The sequence below is a fragment of the Colias philodice genome, chromosome 1 (genome assembly GCF_061535455.1).
Source record: "Colias philodice isolate Cphi_HAF_F1 chromosome 1, ilColPhil1 Martin Lab GWU primary, whole genome shotgun sequence".
Lineage (NCBI taxonomy): Eukaryota > Metazoa > Arthropoda > Insecta > Lepidoptera > Pieridae > Colias > Colias philodice.
Genome location: NC_143086.1, coordinates 686,616 through 706,248, shown reverse-complemented (window position 1 = coordinate 706,248; position 19,633 = coordinate 686,616). Strand labels below are relative to the sequence as shown.

The following is a 19,633-nucleotide window of genomic DNA, read 5'->3' as shown; positions in this document are numbered from 1 at the left end:
ACACAGACATGTAATAATGCTTTTGTTTCAAAGAGCCTGAAAATAGACAATTCTACGGAATCCTCTGCCTTGGGCACAGAGAGACATGCTCTACAGCTAAAATATATGACAATTGCAAAAACTCACCTGACAGTTTGGCTCTAAATGTGGGCTAGCTTGTTTTGATCACTTCAGCGATGAAGGTCCCAAAATGTTTGATGAGTGAATACTTATTATTATGTATTGATAAGGATCTTATCAAGTTTCAAATTGGCATAAATTTTATCAATGCATTATATAGACCACAGAGATTTATATTGAAATAGCTTTGCCCATTTATTGACTTTACTTTGCTAGGAAGAACTTTTATCAAAGATTTAAACTCATGAAAGTTACAAAATAATTATCATACACTCAATGTTCATTTCAGGTTATTTCTTAAACTTTGAATTTGGGTTATATAACAAAAAAAGTATAATAATAATATGAAATGTAAGCTAAAAATAATAAATAAAATATTTATTATTAGTAAACTACACAAATGTGTTAGTATTTGGTAAACAATCTTATTACATATGTATTACATACATTACAAATAGATTACAATTGACAAAACGGATACTAAATTAAGTATTTTTTTGTATAATTACATGATAGATTGATAACAAAATTCATTTACATATTATATACTACACACTATTATGTACACAGGACTTCAGGATCAACAGATGTAGAGTTAATATTAAATAAAGAGTTCATATAAAATTTAAATAATGCATTGAATATTAGTAAAAAGTTTTGTTCTATTGTTTATTTTAATGTAAAATATATTAATTTATAATTATTTGCTCAAATGAAACTTATTACTTATTATTCACTACTTTAAATTAAAATAATTCATATAATAAATATGAAACAAGTTTTTGCTTAAGTGAAAATAATATTCGCTTGCATATAGAAAAGTCGCCATGCTGATTAATAAATGTTTATCATTCTTCATATTTACTCATTGCAGTTGGAGAAAACATGTTTATTTTTTGTGTAATCATTAATTATTTACAATTATTGCAATCATTCTTCAAATTTTTTGCTCAACTTTGTGACCATTTTATTTTTTAATTAATAAAATAATGCTGTTTTGGCTGAAAGTATACAAAATATATTAAACATAATTTTACATAGAAAAGCAAGAGTAAATATCAATAAATAGTGTTTTGATAAATCTTTTACTTTTGCATACATTGAATAATAATAACAATATACATACTTATATTAACTTACAACAACTTAAAAGTAAAGGGGAATGTATGATCACCAGTATCCTGGGTCACATATCAACTTACATGAGTAGAGGGGAGCACAGCTATCACTCAAAGAGAAATAACCTTACACGAACGTGAAAATAAGCAAAGCCACACAATCACTATTTTCGCAAATGCGGCACTTACAGATGTTGAAGTGGCTACATTACGTAAATATATAAAAGGGACGGTTTATGAAAAAAGGATACGGGCCGGGCCCGCGCTGAGGGGCCGTCAGCGGCACCTGGTTGCCGTTTCCACTCATATTCTCGGCAGCATAGGTCTCGCAATACGTACACCACTCGAGGTGGCACGCTATTCAGCCCTAACTGATTCTAGGACACATCCGGCAATACGCAGACCTTAACTTGATGTCAGAGTGACAGCTTGCTCGTTTCAATTGAGACCCTTCGTCAGCAAAGTTTCCAGCAAAAACATTGTACTCCACATGCAGCAACACGATATATATCCGGTGTTTAAATATATAGCATCACTACTGAACGACCCAGTCACTAAACAAACGAGAGTACAAAATGGCGGATGTTAACCAATAAACAAACGGTCTTGTCGCGGTTATACTAGCGTTACTATTTTTTCACTTAACTGTATAATTATTGCTGTGGTTTGTTACTATAAAATAAGAATAAAAAATGTAAAAATATGTATCTCCAACAATAAATATCAGAATATATTTTTTAAAATCTTTGAACCTGTCATTCGATCGTTCACGTATCACGTCACGCATGCAATGCTTTACATGTCAACTTTATTTAGCGTCTATGGCCATGTAACTTGTCTATAATTTGTGGTTTTTACAGATGATTAATAATATGCCATACCAAGAAAAAAGTATATCAAAGTTTAAAAGCTGTGTTTAAAAGTAATAAATTCTTTAATTTCAGTGTACAAAATGTGTGAAGTATCGAAGAGTGTATTCGTTTTCCATGTTATAGAAATCTACAAATACATAATATTGTAAGTTTTAATAGAATCAGGTTGAACCGGGATACAGATGAAATGACCTAAATTACTGAGTTCTTTTTCTTCTGGTTCAAATAAAACATAACATTTGTATGAGACAAAAAAATATTTAGAAATTAATAATTTACAAAATAAACGTGACCATTTCTGTAGAAAATTGAATCAAATTTTTATTTGGACTGGGCTCCAATAATTTAATTATAAAATCGATTTGCTTTGTATTGAAGCGGACATCGATTATGACGCGAATCGAAACTTTCGATTATACGTCACTAGATTTTTGTAACATCTGTCAAATTGTATTTGTCATAAAAAACGTCAAAACTGAACGAAAGTCAAAAAGCCGGGTCACGGGTGATAAAGAGGAGTGCAAATATTATGCGACTTGCAAGTAGTATTAATATGAGATGAATAGTATTGTTTTGTGGTTTTATTCCATTGAAGATGTTTTGTACCTAGTACATTTTTTTTTAATTATGATATTGTACTGTTATCTTTTATATAATAAAAATGAATCGCTAATGTGTTGGTTAGCGCAAAACTCGAGAACAGTAGAATCAATTTCGTTAATAATTTACAATATTCCTAGTACACACACACACACGCTGACACACACACACATACAAAATTACATATGTATACACGTGCATATATATGTACCTACATGCAAACACACACACGCAGACACAAAATTCACTAACACATTAGTCAATGGTCACGCATAAAATATATTTCTAAGAGCCCTTTTTAGTACATATTAGGATTAAGTTCTGTTGTTTTTGTTTTCTCTTCTCATTATAATTTGATATTTAATTCTTGAAACTATGAGTGTAGGTAGGTTACACCATTGGTACCAATTTAGTCACTCCTACTTCATACCTCCTATCCGCGAGGGGGGGCTATCACAGACCTATTTCAGATAGTCCTTCACAACGAAAATACTACATACTTACATAATATTTAGTTCGTTTGTAATATTATATAGTTTTAAGTTGTGAAGGGAAATAAAATATGAACTTTTTATTTTAATTTTTTATTACTAAGTAGGTAGTTAGGTAAGTATGATCATGGACTAATAATGGTATGATGCACCATACACAATATTTAAAATTTAGATCATTAATTACTCAAAATAAACTTGGATCATTTATAATTACTGTTTCTATTTTTAATTGAAAATATCTCGAAAACATATAAAATAAATTCACCTTCAAAACCGATCACAGATTATTTACAGATCCATCCTGGTTAAACATAAAATATTTATTCCGATAAAATCCTGAAATCGAAACCCACGTGTTTACTTGAAAGAAATGTGAGTTCTGCATCAATTACCTCAGGAGTCAGGCATGATACTCAATACAATTTTCTCAACGTTTTCCATAGAGTGTGATTATATCTTAGATCAAAAGTATAGACGCTCCCGTATCGAAACCGCGTCACACCCCGGACACTCCATACAAAATTATCGTTTTGACAGTCACACTGTAGAGACTGCAAATGTGTGTGTTAACGCTTTATGGTTGGCACATATTTTGTGACTAGCGTAAAGAAATTCGCGCTTTTCTGTTGCAATACATCCGTAAACAGCACAATATCTAACCATTTTCTACGAAAAACAATAATCACAAAACCAAAATAATAAAATTACTTTAAGTCAATTTGAATAATGTTGTCTTCAATCTACCTCGTCAACTTATACAGGTACAAATACGTCACACAACTTTACAAGTACGCAACATATTGAATTCCAGGAATTAATAGTTTAAATATTTCACACAATATGTACCTAAATACTAAGACTACCTACTAGGTATTCTTAGTATTCTATGGGATACGAAAATTCAAACACACTTAACAAATCTGCGCGACACGTTCGAAGTAACACGGATACTTCGAAGCGTTTGAGCCGTAAATGAAAATATTTCATTACAAAAAATAAAAATCAATAAGAATCTTAATATGAGTAGGTAGTTAGACGTGGGTCTTGGGAGGAGTCAGCGCGATCATAGCCATTTTTAAATAATATGTAGGTAGTTAAAAAAAACTACCGAGGGTTCCGAACAAACCTATTTTTATTACATACTAGCGGTCCGCCCCGGCTTCGCCCGTGGTACATGTTTACGTTTTCTCTACATAAGAACCATCCTCGTACTTCAAGGAATACAATAAAAAAAGAATTATCGAAATCGGTTCAGCCGTTCTCGAGTTATGCGCTTACCAACAAATTTTGCGATTCATTTTTTATATATAAAGACTAGCTGTTCCCCGCGGTTTTACCCGCATTGCTCCGCTCCTGTTGGTGTTAGCGTGATGATAATACATATATAGCCTATAGCCTTCCTCGATAAATGGGCTATCTAACCTAACACCGAAATAATTTTTAAAATCGGACCAGTAGTTCCTGAGATTAGCGCGTTCAAACAAACAAACTTTTCAGTTTTATATCATTAGTATACAGTAGAACTCCAATTATCCGAACTCCGACTATCCGAATCGCCGATTATCCGAATCACAAAAAATTGTCCAAAAAAAGTCTAAGTGCGCTATTATTCTTCCCCTAACAAGAATATGGAGAGGATGATGATGATAAAGATGCGTTTTCACTAGAGGAAATAAGAAAAATGATTGCAAAAATATTTAAAACATGTGAAAATTTCATGTTTCTTTCATTTAATTCAATAAAAAAATAGTGCAATATCAAAACGTGGCTTTTATTCTCCCCAATGGCAATATTTTTTTTTAAATCCGATTATCCGAATATTTGATTATCCGAATGGGTCCCGGTCCCCATTAATTCGGATAATTGGAGTTCTACTGTAGTTGTAACTTAAAATGTATATCTACTTTTAGGAATATTTCCTTTACCTGCTTCAAAACGTTGCTTTTTTTCAAGATTTTCTGTTAACGGTATGTACCTACCCTGTAGGTTTTGATTCCGTTATGAATGTCGAAAATTTGCGAAAATTTGCAGCATAAACGGCTGTATGTTTTGAGTGCTGATTTTTTGACATGGGTTTCCAAAAATTTATTGAAAGCCCTGAAAAAATCTTATAAGTTAGATTTTTTCACAGCTTCGACCGTAGACTTGAGTATTCGATATAAATTTCAGCTTGATACCTCCACGTGTTCCTGAGAAAAAGGGTCTTGACAGACAGACAGACGGACAACAAAGTAAGGGTTATATTTTTTCCTCTTGTGGTTAAGAATCCTAAAAAACAACTAAAATGTGTTACTCGACGACTGCCGCGGTAAAGCTATTGCATAGCATGCCTTCAAGCCACACCTCCGTGTCCGTCGGAGTGGGGAGCGTGAGGTTTTTTCGTTACGGAATTTCTGGATTCGGTCCCCGCGCTCAAGGCCCTCGATAGAAGCTATGCAATAGCTTAAAAACACGCTTAAAAAAGATAAACTCGTCAAATTACTGTATCGTCATCAATCTTATATATATAAAAGTTTGAGTTAAATCAGTCCGTTAAAAGTGGATAAAAATCGAATCTAAACGAGTCACATACAAACATATACAGGTGAAGCTGACAAAAGGTTTAAGTGCACGATATTTTAGGCAGTAAAAGTTCCTACTTTACCAGATATTTTAACTTTTATGAAACATTTAAAGCTTCATTTCGGAAATAGAATTACCGCCGACTAGTTTTTGCCAAATTAAGTTTAAAATACTCACTTCACGCGAACTATAAACGGTGATAACTATAATTGTAGCAGATATTTAATGTATTTATAATTGTGTTTTGTGTGTTGAAGGAACATAAAATTATCTAAAAATCAGAAATTCTTTACGATGATTTATATCGAAAAAATTGAGTGATCAGCGTATTCGTTGATAATAAATAATAATTGTCGTAATCTTGTCGTAAAATAATCTCATCAAAATTATTGTATTGTCGCCGATTCTTGAATGCAATCTGTCATTAAAGTGGGTAAAATTCGTGACGGCTTGAAGAGGTCGCAACGGCTGGAGCAGTCCGTGTACATGGCAGTGAATGAATGTCCATTGTCCATAGTTCACCGCGCGGTCGCGCCTTCAAGCCGTCGCGTCGCGCGTCGGTCTCAACTCTCAACTGCTTGAAGCGGTCCTAACTTGAGACAATTCAATGTACCTAATATTATAGGTACCTTTCCAAAATACGTAATGGAATCTTATTCAAAATTAGTACCAGTTTTACTAGTAATATTATTAAGGAACAACTAATATAGATTCCATATTATGTCGCACTTCAGCCGAGTCTCAAGCTCGTACGGGTTATAGATGTTACGGCTAAAGGTAGGTGAGAACATAAACTTAAGATTAGCCGGCTAAACTTAGGTTTATTTTCGACGAGGTGTTAATGTTAGTTTGTTCTATCTTTAGCCGGCTAAACTTAAGTGTAACCGCAGGCCCGTGGCTAAAAATGTCGGGGTGGGTAGATTTGGTTACTTTAATACATGTAAGGAACAGGGCGAGTGTTTTCTGGCACTTCGCCGGCTGCTGCCGCAGCACGCTCGCTGCGCTCGCTCGGCTCGTGCGGGTCTTAAGAGTTCTAACCTAACCTAACCTAGCCACCAGCTTTCTGCCCTGAGTCGGGGTGGGTAGATTTGGTTACTATAATACATGTAAGGAACAGGGCGAGTGTTTTCTGGCACTGTGCGGGCCCCTCAAGCCCTCTACCGGCCCGGCGCTAACCAAATCTACCCACCCGGACATTTTTAGCCACGGGCCTGCGGTTACACTTAAGTTTAGCCGGCTAAAGATAGAACAAACTAACATTAACACCTCGTTGAAAATAAACCTAAGTTTAGCCGGCTAATCTTAAGTTTATGTTCTCACCTACCTTTAGCCGTGACATAGATACCGGATACGAACATTATATGAAGCTAATATAATCGTGTTAACCCGCTTATAATATAATATATATTACATATCACCAATCTGAATACCAACTATCAATAAAACCAATGCAGTTCACACGTGAAAGAGCATCAAACATGTGCATGTATACCTACAGTACACACTAGAACACATAGTATTGTAATCGGATTGACGTAGGTATATTGGTACGACAAGACATGAAAGGAGATTTCAGATTACATATAATATGCTCTAGGCTTTGTGGACTGCAGTCTGCAGGGCTACTATATATTACATATCTAGCTGCATTTAAATTTAAACAACCCTAACCTGGAATAGCTCAAAGAGTACAAAAGGTAACAACAGTTTGTTTACCCTTTCTACTTTACCTTTTCTACCCTTAATACTTTTTTTGTTTTGACAAAAATAATTAAATAAATAAATAAATAAAATCTTTATTTGAATTCATACATTAATATGTTACAAATTACAATAGATTGGGGTTCAGGCCCCCTTACTAGGTATATCCTGTATTAAGGGGACCTGTTCATTCCCTAGGATTGATCCCTAGCATGAATTAAAAAAAAAGAGAGAAACATAAATTTAAGAAATTAGAAAAAGCTAATCCAAAGTCCAAAAACAAACAGTGTGTGTGTGTGTGTGCGTATGTGTGTATGTGTGTGTGTGTGTTTGAGAGTGAGACTATTTATTATATCTAACCCATTGACCACCGAGCGGCCCGATCGGGCCGAGACACAATAGATTTTCTATTGTGTCTGTGATCCGAGGACTGACGGACTAATCTTAATTATAATGATCTAAATACGAATTAAATTTTCAAGACTGTCATAGTCATAATTTTTAAGCCAGGTTAGAACCGTTTTTTTGAATATATTCCTATTGAGAGCTTTAACTTTATGTTTTTCACTTAACTTATTGTAAAATCGAGGGGCAAGTCCCTCGAACGATCTTACTGCAAATTTACTTTTAAAATTTATTATTTGTTTTGTTTTTCTCAATGTAAACAACGAGATTTTTCGTAGGCATCTAGGTACCTATTAGTTATTACCTAATGCATAGTATAAATTATTTGGTAACAAACATATAATAAGTTAATTAATACCGTATTGTTTTATCACAACTTATATGCATTTTAAATTAATCTTTTGTCAAACTATTTATACAATATATTTATTTTGCAGCAAAGGAAAAACTTACTTAGAAAAAAAAAGTAGCTAGGTAGTTAAATCACGCATGATAATATTAGAGTAATGAAAATCTTGCAACAAATATCAATCACGTTTATTTTCTTACAAAGTTAAAAGAATACTACATACATGTGATGTCACTATAAGCACAGACTAATAATAATATACTACGTATACAACTATAAGTATTGTAGAACCGGGGTGAAACTAATTATTTTAAAAGAAATTGTAATGTACTTTAAATATATGTACGTCATAAGCACAGGTATCGTAATTAAATTGTCGATTTTCCGAAAATAACACAAAAAATCTTATTTGAAATCTCAATGCAACTTTAAAAGGCCTATATAACGATACCACACAAATACCACCCCATAAACTTTATATAACAAAAGTACTTATAGAGTGAAATTGAAAATATAAATTAAAAATTGTTATTATCTTCGCCAACTTTCGTCATAGAACTGCATTAATTAATTCTTTTTTGCATTCATGTACATAGATGAGAATCTAAATCTGGATCAACCGATAGCTTTGGCCTGCGAGGCGGAAGCGGCTCCCCACAGGGGAAGGTGGCTGGCAAAGCTGGTTCTATTTCAAAACTAATTTTTCTTCAATTAACTGACCGAAGCGGGGGTGGATTACCGGTTATCTATAAATAAATCCATAAACCCTTGTAACTCCTATTTCTATTGCAGGTGAAATTTTCATACTTGGTTGAAGCACAGAATAATAACTAGTAGCTAGGTTGAAGGTACTTCCGCGTAGCGTTGGCTTTTTAATTTTCTATCCTGCAGGTAATCTGATCATTAACCGTGGATAAAAATATCCCCTTCGTTTAAGACTTTACTAATCATCCGCCCTTTAACATTGCGTTGCAAGAAATAAGAAAAAAGTATTCCGTTTTAAATCATTTTAGAGGTAAATCTGTCTTCAAATTACTCGTAGAGAATAGTACCTAGATGGAGAAAGGTCACTACCTATTCCTTCATGTTCCATTTCTTCGTTAAAATGGCGGAACCTATTTTCATGATAGATTAGATCTTACACGAGAAATTACTCTTAATGTTGCCTTGTTACTTGTATAGTTCTACCTATAGCATTATCTGTGGTATTTCGAAATAAAATTGTATAATATTGACTTGATTTTAAACTCGGCTTGACCGCTAATACACACGATGCTGTGAAATTAATTATTCCCCCACGTCAAGCGGGTGATTCAATTATTAATTAATATCTAGATTTGTGGATTACCGAAGTACTTGGAATCACGCTCAGCACTAACAACGACTGAACTCTAATTGTTACAATCACTAATTATTCCACGTTTCAAATTCACATTTGCATCATACTAGCATAAACAATAAAGACTAAGTAAGAAATAGGGCGAATTTTAACACGCTCTTATAAGCTTCGCCTGCATGGGCGTAGCCACGGTGGGGCAGGGTGGGGCGCTTGCCCCACCCTGGCTCTGACCTGGAAGGTACCTAACCAAATCTAAAAAACTTAATTATCTAGGTACCAACTACAAAACTTAACATCCGTTAAAAAATTCTCACTCGAAAGTTGTCAGTCGACACAAAAAGCTTGCGCTTCTAGGTACTTATGTTGCATAATTTAAACCACCTTTGGGTCCTTTGGTACTGTTACCTCATTAAATAAAGCTGTTTTTATTTAGCCAAATACGCACTAAATTTCCCATCCAATTTCACTTTTGTTTTAAGTTAAGGGTCACTTACTGACCATAAAAGCACAAAAAGCTGACATATCCAGATGGAGCATCGCTCGCAATCTTAAATAAAAGTTTTTGGCCGATATCTCGGAAACTATCCACTTTAAGGCAAAAAATATGTGGATTTTTTTGAAGATAGTAAAATTTTACATCTTTTTTACTTTGTAAACTTTTTTGTAAAACTTTCCGTTTACGATTTATGGCCTATTTAATGAGCCGGTTAATCGTTTTTGGCAAGTAAGGGCGTATTCAGAAAGAAAGCTTGAAACTTATAAGCGCTTATAAGCGCTTATCGGCGCTTATAAGCGCTGGTAACCCGCGCAGGAAAATATATGAACATGCGCTTATAAGCGCTGATCGACGCCGACAAGTTTGTTGAAACTTGTTGAAACTTGTCGGCGCCTATCAGCGCTTATAAGCGCATGTTCATATATTTTCCTGCGCGGGTTACCAGCGCTTATAAGCGCCGATAAGCGCTTATAAGCGCTTATAAGTTTCAAGCTTTCTTTCTGAATACGCCCTAACTCTTTAAATATTGGATTAATCAATTAAAAGTATATATCCTTTTTTTAAGATAACTTTAACGTTTAATGGGCACTAGAAAAAATTTCAAACAAAAGTTGTAGAGAATAAAGGTAGGTATCTAAAAACTACGTACATGCATTTTATTGATTAATCCAATATTTTACGAGTTATTAGCCAAAAACGATAAACCGGTTCATTAAATAGTCCATAAACCGTAAGCAGCAAGTTTTACAAAAAAAGTTTACAGAATATAAAAGATGCGAAATTTTATTTTCTACAAAAAAGTCTATGTAACTTTTGCCATAAAGTGGATAGTTTTCGAGTTATCGGTCAAAAACTATAAGATTGCGAGCAAAGCTCCACCTGGATCTATCAGCATTTTGTGTTTTTATGGTCAATAAGTGACCCTTAACCTAAAACAAAAATAAAATTGAATCGGAAGTGCGAGGTTAAATGCTTTACTTACTGAGTTATGTCTATCTACGTTGATTTATACATTATTATTTCAGCTTGATACCGCCACGCGTTCTTGAAAAAAAAGGTATTTTTAGACAGACGGACAACAAAGTCTGCCTGTCTGTTTTTCTGTCAACACCCTTTTTCTCAGGAACGCATGGAGGTATTAAGCTGAAATTTATATCGAATACTCAAGTCTACGGACTCTTAAAGCTGTGAAATATCAAAATCAAAAGATACAGCCGTTTTATGCTGCAAATTATCGCAAATTTCGACATTCGCAAGGGAATCAAAATTACCTACATTGTACTTCCCGTGGACACAAAGTCTTGTAATTTGGTTAAAAGCAATGTCTTATAGCACAGATAAAGGAAAAATTGCTAAAACATACATTTAAGAGTTACAACATAATAAAAAGTAGGTTTGTTCGGAGCTCTCGGAGCGCGAATCCGACTCGCACTTGGCCGGTTTTTTTTTGCCCCACCCTGTGCCCATGGCTAGCTACGCCCATGTTCGCCTGTATACGTATAGACTCGATTTTGACCCAACCACGAGACAAGTATGTATCTTCACACTAATAATTATTGAATGTAATATATATTTGTAATCAGGTTCAAACAAATAATGACCATACATTCAAACAATACAGTTCTTTCATCAATGGTGCTAACCATGAATATTGAAATAGTTATTGAAAGGTTTTCAATTACTTCGCATTTTTAAATAATTAATTAGCAGGGGTTCTTAAGTAAACACACCTGTAATTGAGATCCGTAGTTAAAAATTGTTTACAAACATTACTTCGTTAAAAAGTCAATAATACTTTCGTAAATGTAAAAGAAAAAACAAGTGTACAAACCCGTGGAAGATGCCATAAACAGTTCAAAACCTTGAAAATAAACTCAAGTAAGAGTTTGTTTGTATCAATCATTTTTTGGTTTCATTGGCCAATTTCAGGAAGCGAAAGAGAAATTGCGTCAATAATAAGCTCTAAAAAATAATGTTTATTTACTTTGGTTTCGGCGTCACGCGTGCAGCGTGATCAGTTGGACCCACGTTGGACCCATGTTGTAGGTAACAATGTTGCGACTTCTTTCTGTTTATTATATTTTATTCTTAAATTTTATTATATTGAGTTCAATAAGAAGGAAAATGTTAAGTTTGTAAACAAATATATGAAATATGTACCTACACGGTAACAAGTTGCTAGTCTATCTGTCTTTTTAATAAAACCGGCCAAGTGCGAGTCGGGCTCGCGCACAAAGGGTTCCGTAGCAGCAAATATAATAAATTACAGTTAAATCAACCTATCTCAAAAACTATAAGAGATACTTTGATCAAACCAAAAATCGTTGAAAGAGTTAATTAGCATGCATCACCTCTATTTTTTTTAGAATTTTATACCCCGTAGTTATAAAAATAGAGGGGGGGGGACATACTTTTTACGACTTTGAGAGCTGATATCTCAAAAACCGTTCACTTTAAGAAAAATGTTTTTTAGAAAACTTTATATCATTTTAAAAGACCTTTCCATTGATACCCCACACGGGTATGTACATCGAAAAAAAAAATTTCATCCCTCAGTTACATGTATGGGGGGCCCCACCCCCAATTCTTTTTTTTACTATTTAGTGTCATATTTTTGTAGCGGTTCATACAACACATATTCCCATCAAATTTCATCACTGTAGTACTTATAGTTTCCGAGTAAATCGGCTGTGACAGACGGACAGACGGACAGACGGACAGACGGACATGACGAAACTATAAGGGTTCCGTTTTTGCCATTTTGGCTACGGAACCCTAATAAAAATGAATCGTAAAATGTGTTGGAAAGCGCTTCTCGGGAAAGGCTGAACCGTATTCGTCAATTATTTTTTTATAATATTCCTTGAAGTACGAGGATGGTTCTCATGGAGAGAAAACGTAAACATGTACCACGGGCGAAACCGGGGCGGTCCGCTAGAATATATAATATGTACTTGACACTGGTATAAATATTATTTACGTACAATAAATCGCCGCCGCTTAATACCTATTGGTGGCTGCAGCGGTATTCTTCTAGTTCTTTAATAAAATCGATACTAATATCAAGTATCCAGATTTTATAAAATTTAAGACTGAAATCAATGTGTGCGTGAGCGTGATGTTGCCGTGAGCCGCGTTGCGAAGATATCTCAATTTGAGTTAGGCAAAAATGCAGCGCGCTGTTACATTTGAATGATGAGAATCTGGATACTTGATATTATTATCTATCTAGAATCAATAGAACATTTTATAAGTAACTCCCTCGGAACGTCTGAAGATTTAAATCCATTTTTCAAGTTTGAACTGTAAAATACACCTCCCACAGGAACGCACAGGTCGTCGGTCGATCCCGGGCCGACTACCTGTTGATAAGCTGGTATTTATAAGCTCAAGTCTAAACTATTTTCTATAAACTTTAAAACTCTATTTCTCATTTCCCAGGATAAACAATTAAGTACTTTTTCATAGGAAATCTTATCCGAATATTATATAACTTTCGTTGGATTTAAATAAATTTTATTTTATATATTTATTGCGTTTCTATTGAAATCCATTGGCAATATCCGGGTGAAAATGAAATAACTCGTACGTTGTATTCGCGTAAACGCGGCGCACTTTCAAACTTCATGTCGAAATAAATTTTATTGACACGTGCCTCGATGCAATCCTACTAATATTATAAATGCGAAAGTTGTGAGGTTGTGTGTGTGTGTGTGTGTTTGTTACTGTTTCACGCAAATACTACTGAACCGATTACAATGGAATTTAGCACACATATAGAGGGTAACTTGGATTAACACATAGGGTAGGTTTTATCCCAGAAATCCCACGGGAACGGGAACTATGCGGGTTTTCCTTTGAAAACGCGCGGAAATCTAGTTTAGTATAAAAAGTACGAAGCTGCGCTGAAAAAACTTTACTGCGTCATTCTATCATTTACATTCAGACACTCTTTAACGCTTTTATTAGCTTCACCTATTTGTTTGTACTAGCTTTCCGCCCGCGGCTTCGCCCGCATTTGAAGCGAATTGTTCATATCTAGAAATAATACTATGAATTCTAATAATGGTGAATATTATTAAATTTTTAAACTATAATTTTAAAGGATTTTCAAGAGTCGCGTTTAAGAAATATTTGTAGCTGTTTGAAATTTGGACTTTCTCGTAACCGTAGCATAAAAATATGTACTATAGAAGTCGTAGCGACGCGTAGCTAGTGTCGCTACGATAAACCAAAAAGATACGCGTGTATTAATTAATATAATGTTATAATAAAAATCATGAAAGTATAGTATAAACATAGAAGGAATTTCAGTATAAAAATTTTGTAAGTTTTTTTTATATTTTTCCTTTAATCTACGTAATATGTATTTATTATTACATTGAAAATCGTATCGTTTGCAAAAACTATTTTAACACAAGCTCCTAACAACAAGTTATTTAGAGATAAAAGTAAGTATGTTGTATTTATTCTTTGTATATATAACGGACACGAGCCCGGGCAAAGCAGCCGTGGGCGTACAAGCATCCGGGATGTAAGGGATCCTTAGTTGGAATAATTTCTAGATAAATCTGAGCGTTAACAATTAACATTTCAATAGTTCAATTCATAAAAAACGTAATTGTTCACACTTTGTTTTATGTTATAAACATAATATAAAGTCTACCAAGCTTCCACACAATTTTAACTTTAATAATTGAAGATTTACGAATTAAAACCGTATTAAAATCGTGTTAGCAATTTTTGAGTTAGCGCAAAGAGTGATAAGACTTATTCTTTCTATATAGATTACCATAAAAAATTACCCAAATTAAAAATTCTTCTGCAGAATAAACCATTTAACATAAGCTATATTATACATATTTATTATAAACAAAATAACGTATTACGACTTTCAGAATATAATATTATTATTCAATTATTTATTATCTAAAAAACTATCGCGGCAGCGTATATCTAACTATTATAGTTATATTTTGTAGTTAAAATATATGTACATGCATTACAAATAGAAATAATAATAATAAATCTTATGTTTAAACATGTTATGTTGAAACATCTTATGTTACAATAAATTAATAACCAAAAAATCATTAAAGTAATGCGATAAAAATATGTGTGTTAAAATTGAAAACAATTGCAATTATTGCACCCATGCGAAACCGAGACGAAAAACTAGTCTTCTATATTTTATGTAAATAGATAGTAACAGCAATTTGTATTATATAACAATTATTGTAATATTCACTAATAAAATGATTATAAAAGGTACCTATAAAATGGTTACATACGCTGTAGTTACGACAAATGCATATTATACCCACATTATTAAGACGTAATGACATTTGTTACTTTTTGATTGTATCACACGACAACCTGAAAAGCACGTGTGTGAAACCGCGCGAAGATATCTTCATATTTAAACCGCGTTTCGCCCGGACGAAAAGATGAAAAAACAATGCAATAATCGCGGCATATAATTTATCGCTTATTGGCAAATTGCATAGGTTACTAATAACTATATAAAAACCACGAAATTAATATTATTTCTATATTCATAAAAAATAAATATTATCCGAGCTTAAAAAGTTAACATAAATTACTATTAATTAGGCGTTTTAATAATCGCAAATGCATCAATACCTCGAATAAATTCTATCATACAAATAAAAATGTGAAAAATCCATTCGCAATAAGCAACCAATAAAATATAAATATTAAACATAATTATAATAAATCAAATTTCGCGGGTAGATATAATTATTCCAACATCATGTACAAACAAATGCAAGGCACGAACTAACCTGGTTCGTTGGTTAAGTGGCAACAGCAGCAGAGCGTGAAATATTTAATTTCTGACAACAGCTGGCACAGCACACAATGTTTATAAGGATGAAAACTTTTTTTCCCGTCGCACTTTTCGCGAAACTCCGTTAAAGCGCTCATTTTCTCAAGCGAAAGACAACACCACTATCGGGCCCGGCCGCTCGGAGAATACAAAACTGTTGCATCCGCGAGCCTCCTATAAATACAGGGAATGCACTGCGCCTCGCCTGCTCATGGGGTAGCAACCCATCTTCGACCATACCACCTTACAACTAGTACCTATTATCTTGTGAGACGATTACGTTTTGATCCTCTACCTACTGAACGATACGTTTTCAGGAAATCAATTTACCGGGGGCCATCTTTATTGGCCATTATTTCATTTATTTTATTTTTTTATTCGCGTCTTTGGAGGCCATTATATTTAATTTATAGATATAAATGTAGCTGTATATATTAAACAAATATGTAGCAATTGTTAACTATGGAAGTATGTAATATTGTATTTTTTTTTAATCATAATTTAAAAATATATAATCATATGTTAATACAGTGAAACCTGGTTAATTGGGATCTCAAGGGACCAAGACATATATGTACCAATTATTGAGGGTTTTCAATAATACAGTTTTCAAATTAAACAGGTTTAAATTTATAGTTGTCTCATTTACAGAGGTCCCCGCTTACAGAGGTCGAAATGTGCCGTTATTCCATTTTTGCAGGTGGAAATGTTAATAAAAATGCGTATTTTTGATGTTATGAATAGTAGTAGTAGGTATGAATGTACATACATAATGTATTGCGTCGAAAAAAAAATACAGTAAAATTAATGACTTAGTAATCGGTTATGTTTGTTTGTATTTGATTTGATCAAAAATATTGGAATTATCAATATTTGACATTTCGAAATACTTGTGTAAAGTTTCTAAACATGAGATAGTACTGACAATCAAAGCATGCGCGAAAGACAACGAGAATAGTATGTAAATCAACACGTCAAAACGTGTTGAAACCTGATTAATTTGTCTCACTTATACAGGTAATTGAGCTACAGAGTTTCAATTATAGAGGTAAACATCGAAAAAATCTTAGAATTCAAATCTTATTTAACCAGGTTCAAAAAGTCCCATTAACAGAGGTAATTTAATGAAAAAGAACAGGGACTTCGTTGCAACTCTCTATAATAGAAGTTTCTCATTTATCCTTATATTTTTATATACCTATATTATATGTTCCTGTATATTTTTTTAATTCGACAATTCATATTCTTATTTGAAAACAAAGTTAATGTTTACGATTTATATACCCATAACCCAACAGATAGTATATTTTTATATCTAATCAATAGCTATTTATTCGTATAAAATGAAGAACCTATTACTTATTTGTTAAACTTGTATTTCATCTCCGTGAATGGAGTATTGGTTTCTTTTTTCTTTTTCTTTATCAATGTCTTCTAAAAATACGATACTATTTTAAGCTACTTATTTACTTCATATTCAGGGACTTGTTATTATATTTCATCCATTGATTTATGATATAATAAACAACAGTTTTTACTAATAAAAAAGCGACTTCAATAATAAAAAATATTCCGGCCGAATTGAGAACCTCCTCCATTTTGAAATCGGTTAATTATATGTACATTTATTGTCATGCAATATAAGAGCATTTTCTTGATATCACTATTTTCTACTAGCTATACGCTCCGGCTTCGCCCATGGTACATGTTCACCTTTTTTCTTCATAAGAACCACCCTCGTATTTCAAGGAATATATTTAATTCAATTCTTTTTATATATTTTTAATATATAAAAAGAATTAACGAAATCGGTTCAGCCATTCTAGAGTTTTGCGCTTACCAACACCGTTAGCGATTCATTTTTATGACATAGAAATAGAAGATTTTTTTGTCGATGTAAACATGTGTATTATTAGGATTATTGTGTACCGAGAAATAATCATGATTTTATGAAACAAACTTACATAGTCTGACTAAGTTTTTTCACAACAGCCTAGCTGCTACAGTAGGTAGGCAGTGTATCTACCGAAAATCTATAAACCAAATTTCTGAAATATTGTTAACTATGATAACAGGAAAAACGCGTTCACAATTACAAAAAGTTTATATTTGTGTTCGTAATTTATTCAATTAAATAGAAATAACATTTTAACAGTAACTTGTTTTTAATAATTTGTCATTCATGAAACTAAAGCAAAATATGTCCAAAAGTGTTGCAAAACACTTAGTCAAAGAATAGTTTTTATAAAGCCGGGTATCCACTTAGGTTCGCCGTGGTTTGCGAACGCGCCCGCTCCGCAAACCAAACATAATGGATACGTCGTGATCGCGGAGCGCGACTGGAGCACGATCGGAGCACGGCGGAGCGCTCCGGAAGCGGTTTTTTGCGCGAACTCAAAGGGGAGCGCAGTTTGTTCGTGGACGCGAGCGTGTGTTTGTTAAGTTCGCGAACATGGAGTGGTCCGATGAAATGATGAATATATGCATTATTTCATTATTTCTTCTTCCCTTATTCATATAATCTTGCCAAAATCGAGGAGGTTGTTTGTATTCCATCACAATATAATGATCAAAATATAAGCTGCACTTCCTACTAATTCTGGAGGCGGCATGTTTGCACCGACCGTCTGTCGTGTGTCTATAACTGGAGACCGGAGCGCGGAATTTAGCGCTCCGACAGGAGCACTGATGTTGCAGCCTAAGTGTGTACACTGTACACGTTCACGTACGCGGAGCACACAGTGTTCGCAATCCACGGCGAACCTAAGTGGATACCCGGCTTTATGGATGCGTCGTGATCGCGGAGCGCGACTGGAACACGATCGGAGCACGGCGGAGCGCTCCGGAAGCGGTTTTTTGCGCGATCTCAAAGGGGAGCGCAGTTTTTTCGTGGACGCGAGCGTTTGTTTGTTAAGTTCGCGAACATGGAGTGGTCCGATGAAATGATGAATATATGCATTATTTCATTATTTCTTCTTCGCATATACATATTAGCTTGCCAAAATCGAGGAGGTTGTTTGTATTCCATCACAATATAATGTATCATAATTTTGGAGACGCATGCCGTCCGTCTGTCGTGTGTCGATTGGAGACCGGAGCGCGGAATGTTAGTGCTCCGACAGGAGCACTGATGTTGCAACTTGCAGCCTAAGTGTGTACACTGTACACGTTCACGTTCGCGGAGCACACAGTGTTCGCAAACTACGGCGAACCTAAGTGGATACCCGGCTTTACATACACTTTTTTGTCCCAAATCCGTACAGCGAGTGCCGATTTTAACTTTATTTTCATAAACAAATCTATGAAAACGAGGTTTCGCTTTCAAAAAATGATCCTGTACCGTTAGTACGCGTTATATACGTATTTAACATTGTTCACAGTTCTCCTTTGTATTAGTTTGTATAAATAAATATTTTTCAACTGGTTCATATTTTGCAGTGAATTGAGTTACAGCGTGTTACAGTTCGAAGCCTTTGGCAGTTCCTTCCTGTTAATTAAACCCCGAGCTTGGTGTGAAAATACAATTTTTTGATAAAATGTTTAAAGTTTCTTGCTTTGTGATTTCCTGTTTCACTGACCGCATGTACTGGTAGATAACCTATATTATATATACTAGCTGAAGCTCGCGACTTTGTCTACCTCATGATTGATGCATATATTCATGTTTGCAAATAGGAATAAATTATCAGCTATGTTCAATATATACAAGTGTTCTAGGATTATCCGCAA

At 34.0% G+C, this 19,633-nt stretch overlaps 1 protein-coding gene across 4 annotated transcripts in view; it reads right to left on the bottom strand.

Annotated features, from left to right (window-relative positions):
* Positions 1 to 16,040, bottom strand: part of LOC149490949 (eukaryotic translation initiation factor 4 gamma 3-like) — a 59,926-nt gene extending 43,886 nt beyond the window's left edge. For 2 of the 4 annotated variants that reach the window (XM_089695653.1, XM_089695662.1), the window contains exon 1: positions 15,861 to 16,040. In XM_089695653.1, the coding sequence (XP_089551779.1) occupies positions 15,861 to 16,002 (142 nt within the window). In that variant the 5' untranslated portion in view covers positions 16,003 to 16,040. Of the gene's footprint in view, positions 1 to 1,489; positions 2,045 to 15,860 lie in introns of those variants that run through there. The other 2 variants (XM_089695670.1, XM_089695679.1) reach the window with 1 other exon arrangement.
* Positions 16,041 to 19,633: the final 3,593 nt, after the last annotated feature.